We start from the raw sequence: 7,496 nt of genomic DNA, 5'->3' as shown, positions 1-7,496 counted from the left end.
TCAAAGAATGCGCCATAGGCAATGACACATACACTTTATATAATAAAATATACGTCAATTGCAGGCTTCTTATGCATACATGCGCCAATGCTAGTGACGTCTAAGTTCAATGTCAAGATGCATGCGTCAGTCCAACTTGCCGTATATTTTAGATGTGTGCCTGAAAAGTGATTGTATTGATAAATAAGTTGAAATAGTGATTATTTTGAAAATTTAATTCAAAAATTTAATTATTTAAAAATAATAATTCTCATTTGATGCTGTCAAAAAAAATCATTCATCTGAACGAGATGGAATGGAGTAATTAAATTACGACTCCATCACCTGAAAGTCTAACTTATTTCATTTCCGCTCCATTGTTCACGACATTGCTGTATACGCGTGCCCTTCATTTTGGTACAAATTAATTACTAATTATTAGGTATTACTGATCAACAAAGCAGGTAGACGAAGATGAAGATCTCAGGGTCAATTTCGTCAATGTTCCATCTCTGCCTCTTCCTTCTCATCCTCATCGGAACGTTATCGCCATCTCACGCCGTCGACGACAAATGTGCCGCCTGTAAAGCTGTTGCGGTAACATCACTTTCATTCCAAATTAAACAGATTCATCTTTCACTAGTTTTATAGAATTCATACAATAATCGTTGAGATTTAGTTTGTTCGTTGCTGATTTGATTTGATCCGATTCTTTGTTGCAGGGAGAGCTAGAAATTGGATTTTCCAGAGTAATTACTTGTTTTATTTCAATTCCATTGTGTCTGTATTGTATTATCATTATGACTCATCATTCATTGAATTGACATAGGAGAAGCCGCGGAATCATTTGGATATGCGACATCGTTTGGACTCTAAAGGCCAACGTCAAGGAAAGTTAATCGATTACAGGTATAACAATTTACATTACATTATTAGTTATAACTATGCATCTAAGCGCAATGTTTAGATAAACAACTTATTTGCAGCTTATAACACAAGTGCTTATCAGAATAAGTTTTTATGAATAAATTTGTATAAGCTATTTTTATAATAAAAAATAAAATAAATTTAAATTGTTTTTATATATGTTATAAGTTGTTTTCATTAGCTATCTTGAAAATTTATAAAAGTAAATTCAAATTTTTTTTGAAAAATGTCATAAGCTGTTTTGATTAAGTCTCTCAAACAGTGTCACAAAACTGCAATAGAGAAGCTTTGAAGGAAGGCAGTTGTTGAAATGAATTAGGCATTATGTAGGGAAAATTGATAACTGAACTCCTTACTTCTTTTTTGTTTCCAGAATTCAATTTGACATCTGACACTGAAACATTTGGTCAGAATTTCATTTCTTCAAACAATTATAAGAAAGAAGAATGTATTTGTTATGTTCAGTTACTGGCATTGAATGACTATATAACTAACTGTGAAACTGTTTTGTACAATATTCAGAATCAGCGAGTTAAGAGTCGTTGACCTTCTTGATGGCCTCTGTGATAAGATGCAAGATTACACACTCAGGGTACTTGTTTAATTACTTTGCATTGGTTTCTTATCTTGTCATTTTGTTCTATAGGTGTTGAATTTCTGTACGGAAATTTACAAATCGTTTCTGTTCTAAGAAGTTTACATGAGTCTTCCCTGTCTCTTTGATTATGTTGCATATTTAGATATTCTAGAATGGGTGTTATTGGCATTGTGTTTTCATCTGTTTTGCAGATATTTCCAGATTCACATGAATGGTACAAAGTGGGTAACTGGGATAACCTCAAAACAAGTATGCAGCACTCTATATCAACTACCTTTGATTTAGCATGCATGACTTCATGAAATTTATCCCTTTGTCTTGCCCACAAATTCATGTATATCCAGACCTGTTACTTGATTGAACTTCAGCCTTAAGAAAAACATGCTAAAGTTTTCATGGAAAAGAACCGAGGAGAATAGTTATGAAAATATTATACTATTATTTTAATGCTACACCAGTCTGTTCTAGTATATTTGGGCATTATGGTACTTAAAATAGCAATTATATGTTAAAACAATTGAAAATGATAAGTTATTTGAACAAATACTGTTCTTGACAGATAAGCAAGAAGCTAAGGCATATTCAAAAGATATCTCTTCTTATTGTGGAAGGTAAGAGGCAACTAGGTTTACGTTTTAACTTTAACATTTTTAACATAAGACATTTATGGCATCGACGCATTTCCTTTTGCTTTTGCAAGAAGTGACTTTAAAGCTTGAGTACTGCTGATGTGCACTAACCATCTGTGTGTACTGTGACCAGATTACTTGAAGAAACAGAAGATGAGGTGAATTTTTATTTTTCTTGACTCTTCTGCAGTTATTATATCTATGTTCATCTGCATTTTATGGCATGAAGAATTATTTATAATGATGCCATGTCTCGTAGCTGACTGAATTGATAAAGAAAGGATCTGTTAAAGTGGGCGGTGTGAGCAAAGTTCTCTGTCAAGATTTGAGCAAACATTGCAGTCAGACGAGGTAACTTCAAAGATAATAGTTAGAATTTATTTTACTCAAGTGGTTCACATGATTTTCTGGGACACATTTGTTGTAGTCGCGAGCTTTTTGTGGTAGCCAAAAGTTTGTAAGGTCTACCCTTTCTGGCCTGTTGTTCCTGATCGGGTTTATATTAACGAGTTTGAATGAGTCAGTCATGTAGGTGACCTTTAACACATGTAGGAATCGGGATAGTTTCGGGCTTGCTTTTTCAAAGCTGTTGCTGCTCTCTTCAGAATTCTCTTAACACCCATTTGGCTAATTGGCAAATACGCTTTACAGTCTGTTCTATCCTACTTCAAGGTTCTAAAAATGTTACAGATACTCCAAAATGATAAACTAAGAATCTTAAGGGGAAGCACATTAAAGTAAATTCATAACGAGTTTCTTGCAAGTTGGCCGCCAGTCAGAACAACATTCTTGCACTATGTCAAAATCCCGTATTTATTATTCAACAATTGATGCATTCTTAAAACTTAAAAACATATACACAGGCATAACTGAGAATAATGTGTTTTTGCAGTGTATCGCGCGAGGCGGAGGTTGATGACGATGATGATGATGATGACGACGAAGATGACGGGGAGCTCTAAAACCCTGGATAATATGGTGGCTGAAAATATCTGCTTTGGGCAATTAAAAGTTAACAGACTGCATCACAAAATTGATGGTGCTGTCCTTGTTGTAGATGGAGTTAGAATGACTTCCATTTTTCTTAATTATTAAAAGACATTTTAATGATATGGTTAATCAGACTCCAATCAAATTATTATTTAGCTATGATTATGACTTCTTGGTTGTTCACCGCACTCGATCTCGATGGATGCCATATTTTGATTGAGGTATTACCTCTACAGATAAATTCTGCTATTTAGGTAAACAAGTTTATCTGCCATTTACTCAAACAAGAAATCTTCTCACTAATGTTTCGCCACTTCAATAGATGCCATATTTTGATTGTTTTGCTCTTTGATGGATGACATGTTTGGATTATTCTCTGAAAATTTGAGTTAGTCAGGCATGTTCTTTAGACATGATTAAATAAAAACTCAAATAAATGTAAATAATAAAATGGTTCCTCAAAAAAGTCTTAATTGGTTTCTTTCAAAATTTGACCTCAAAAATATAAGTTCTCTGTTGGCGAAAGCAAATTAACAATGTGTTCTTTTCGTTTGTAATGTTCTTGTGAAGAAAGGAACGGCAAAAGTTGCATACATGTACCTTTCTATCAGAAAATATATGATATTAGAAAGGTGAAGGATACCCCCAAAGTAGGCAGCAACCTTCACATCAACAATTTTATACATACAAATATCCATCCATACTTTCTAAACATAAACAATCATAATGAGCTAACTAACACTCTAATACACCCTTAAGTAAAGTGAGACTTTCTGCTGATATACTCCTCCTGACTCGAGAAGGAGGTATCTCTATTCTAGGAGGAGGATCAGGGGAGAAACATACGACAATAACTGTTAAATTATCACACGAGTTACGCTTAAGAGCCTCTCTGACCAACTCTCTTGAACACCTTTCTGGATCATTATGTATCATCAACTCTTTTCTTGCCATGGTCACAGCACATTGGTTACTCATTACATCCCACAGGCCATCGCAGCCCATAATCAAAAACTCATCATCCTCGGTCAGACAGACTTCCTGCAACTCTGGCTCAGCACTCAAAGGGCAGGCAGAACCCTTGGGACCCTTCATGTGCCAGTCTCCTAAGGCACGCGAAACAGATAATTGGCCGTTCAAGTATCCATCATATACCACTCCACCAAGTTTTTCAATCCTTAGCCTTTCTGAAATGCAATTTGGTTTCTGGTCTATTGACATCTCAACCGCTCTACCTCGTCTCCCCAATACAGCTCGACAATCCCCCGCATTCGCAATTATCATGTTCCTGTCAATGATGAAATTTTCTCAAGTTAAGGGAGAGAACTTATAAGAAATCATGCAACAACGGAGAAAAAATGTATTTCTTTTCACAACTTTTGCCTCCCATCTCCATCAAGACAGGAAAAATCACTATCCAAGTTTCTTCCGATTTTTCCCAAGTAAATTATAATTAAATAAGCAAATGCCATTATATTGTTACCAAACAATGATGATAATAATACAAGTTCAATACCTCCCAAATACAAGAGCAGTTAAAGCAGTGGTGCCAGAGGAGATATCAAGCGAGCTGGAATCTGCAAATGCATAATCGGCTTTCATAAACGCACTTGTAATTGCTTTCCCCGCACAAGTTGGAAATTGAGAGTCCTCAACAATGAGTCTAAGGATGTTATTTCTTACAAACAAAGCAGCATCTGTTCCTCCATGACCATCAAACACCTGAACAATGACTCCGCGTTACAAAACTATTGGGTTTAACATGCAGACAAAAATAGAGTCTGATCTCACTGTATGAGCAACAAATTTCAATCCCTTAAAACAGTCCCTTTTATGTTAATATCACAAATATAAACCTATCTAATCTATCACATATTTGTTCTAATTTTTAACAATGTCAAATTCTAACCGTTTCAACGCATGAATGTAAATATGAGGCTTGATCATCATATCAGATGTGTAAACTGTAAAATCGGGTGAGAATAACATACGAACCCCGTAGAAAGCTCCAGGAAAAGGAAGATTTGAAGCAGAACCTATGTGTTGAGTAAGATCATCTATACATATGTGTTCATCTTCCATATATTGTTTAGGCCCTCTCTCAGCACAACTTCCTGATCGAAATATGGGTAGATAATCTGTCTTGTCTTGAGAAGATGACTTACTTCCAGTTACCCCGGCATCTACACCCTTATAAGAGACAGAGAGAAACATTTAAATCAGAAAACCTAAGCTTTCAAAATAATAATATTGCAGAAGCCTCTTCCTAATCCTATTAAGTACTCTAAGAACATTTGTTAAAAGAAACAATAAAAGAAAAGTTTGTCAGTGTAATAACTACATCCTTTTTCCACATAAACCTATCTCTCTTGATTCCTTAACCAATGCCCTAAAAGGAAGATACACACAATCATCTAAAAATCACAGGCCACAAAACATAACATAGCATAAGCTTAAGAGATTACAATGATAAAGATAAAGCTGATTGATTAAGTTACCAAATTTGCTACAGCCTGCATCAATCTGGTTGAGCTAAGGCTGTGTCTCAAACCAGACACATGCCTTGGAGGTTTCCCCTTTGTGATTGGTTTCAGATTCTTAAAATCCTCTGATTTATCGTCATCATCATCATCAATAACATCAACATCATCATCATCATGAACAACAACCAGAAAATCATTGTTTTTATTGTAATCATCGCTTTCAAACATTGTAAATGGAGGAGAATAATAATCTACACCCTCAAGCATAATAGTTTCTTCCAAATCGTACACACCTAACTAACAAAAACCAATAAAAGAAGAGTCTTTTAAGGGAAAAAATGTTTCAATTGGAAGAATAAGTTAAACCGAAATCGATAAATAAAGTGCCTAACCGTGATAATTTAAGAAAGAGAAACAGATTGAAGATGGTGAATGGAAGGAATTAGGTGACGGATTGAATAAAAAAACGAACTTGATTGGGATTGGAATTGAAATTGAAATTGAAGGAAGAAGAAGAAGAAGAGAAAGAAAAACTGCACGGGTGGAGGTGCGTGTGGCGGTTGTAGATGGGGAATATGGATACGTGGAGGGTTTTGATTGGGTGATGTGGATGGGATTAAGTGGATTGCGTCCTAGCCGTTGGATGAGTTAGGAGATACTTAGAGGTTGGGTTTGTTTTTCTGACAGATAACAAAAGTCAAGGGATGGGCATTGGATTCTTAAATAATATACGTGTTTCTATATCATTGGATGATGCTCTTATGGTCTAAATCTTCTCCATCTTTCTTCATTATTTTACCTTTATTAATAGGGATTAAATGATATATGCAAATTAAATTGTTTTTTTTTTCAAAATATTTGTGGAAGGTTGGATACAAGCGTGAGGTTTTAATGAGCGTATGTTTGGATTTGCATCCAACTCCATTTTTTTTTGCATCCAAAAGCATTGTCACCGTGAAAATCAAAAGCTATAAATAGTAGCTTTTACATGAATGTGATAATTTGTCGTCATTTTGCAAATTCAAACATTAAAATCTGATTATATACCACTTTATTTCATTCAATTCCATCATATTCTATTAATGATACTTGAATTGTTTCTAATCTTCAAATAATATTGTGATCAAATATAACTTAGTTATTCAAGATCGTAGTCATTGTTTTGTTCAAATATTGGAGGCTGCTTGAATTTTGAAGAATAGTTTTAATAGAACTTAGTCCCTAAAAATAATTATTGGTGGCTTCTTACAAAGCATTTCCCATTTATTATTTCGGAAGAAAATGGTGGATTTAAAAATTACAAGTGGTTGCAAATGTACAATTTTTATTCGACAATTGTGTCATGGATCTCTTCTCATGATGAATACCTTAAATTATAAATGGGTTAATGTTTCTAACTCATGTCTCATTTGCGATGATGTAGAGGAAACAATCAGGAATTATCTTAACTTTTGCTTTATAGCACTGTGAAAATCTTGCAGTCAACATATGGTTAATTATGTTTGTGAAGATGTGAGTTTCATCGGTTTTATTCTTATGTTACATATTATTTGTTCTACATTTGATATCCCTTTATAATGTTGAGTAAGTGGTGTTCTAGAATTAAATATGCATTTCAAGTTTCTCATTTTATTTTACCTTTTACAAGTGAAACCTATTTTTCAAGCTACAAATGAATCAACATGCTTTCAGTGTGTATGATGAGCTCAATATTCACATGCCTAGTCGTGAGGTGTGTTGGACATGTAGAAATCATGAGTCAATAGTTAGGATCTATATGTTTGTTATAACACCCTAAAATTCCGGACTCTTAACTAAAGAATAAAACCATCATTTTAGGATGTTACTCAAACATAACATACATAGTTTCCATTTAATATCAAAACGCAC

At 34.3% G+C, this 7,496-nt stretch overlaps 2 protein-coding genes across 3 annotated transcripts; one reads left to right on the top strand and one right to left on the bottom strand.

Annotated features, from left to right (window-relative positions):
• The first annotated feature begins 267 nt into the window (after positions 1-267).
• LOC127087683 (uncharacterized) lies at positions 268-3,306 on the top strand. Its single transcript, XM_051028619.1, has 9 exons — positions 268-576; positions 702-728; positions 809-888; positions 1,429-1,498; positions 1,696-1,753; positions 2,064-2,115; positions 2,267-2,291; positions 2,393-2,484; positions 3,026-3,306. The coding sequence occupies exons 1-9, from the start codon at positions 454-456 to the stop codon at positions 3,093-3,095; spliced, it is 597 nt and encodes a 198-aa protein (XP_050884576.1). The 5' UTR covers positions 268-453; the 3' UTR covers positions 3,096-3,306.
• Positions 3,307-3,724: 418 nt separating this feature from the next.
• LOC127087682 (probable protein phosphatase 2C 27) lies at positions 3,725-6,191 on the bottom strand. 2 transcript variants are annotated; one of them, XM_051028617.1, is made up of 5 exons: positions 5,999-6,191; positions 5,622-5,903; positions 5,119-5,313; positions 4,640-4,845; positions 3,725-4,411 (listed from the first exon to the last, which is right to left on the bottom strand). In XM_051028617.1, exons 2-5 carry the CDS (start codon positions 5,871-5,873, stop codon positions 3,859-3,861), a joined length of 1,206 nt encoding a protein of 401 aa, XP_050884574.1. In that variant the 5' UTR covers positions 5,874-5,903; positions 5,999-6,191; the 3' UTR covers positions 3,725-3,858. The 2 variants fall into 2 exon arrangements, with proteins under 2 accessions (XP_050884574.1, XP_050884575.1); XM_051028618.1 differs by having other exon boundaries at positions 5,622-5,899; positions 5,999-6,174.
• Positions 6,192-7,496: the final 1,305 nt, after the last annotated feature.

The sequence above is a fragment of the Lathyrus oleraceus genome, chromosome 5 (assembly GCF_024323335.1).
Source record: "Lathyrus oleraceus cultivar Zhongwan6 chromosome 5, CAAS_Psat_ZW6_1.0, whole genome shotgun sequence".
NCBI classification, from domain to species: Eukaryota; Viridiplantae; Streptophyta; class Magnoliopsida; order Fabales; family Fabaceae; genus Lathyrus; species Lathyrus oleraceus.
Note: the sequence above shows the minus strand (reverse complement) of the source record. Positions and strands in the feature narration are given on the sequence as shown.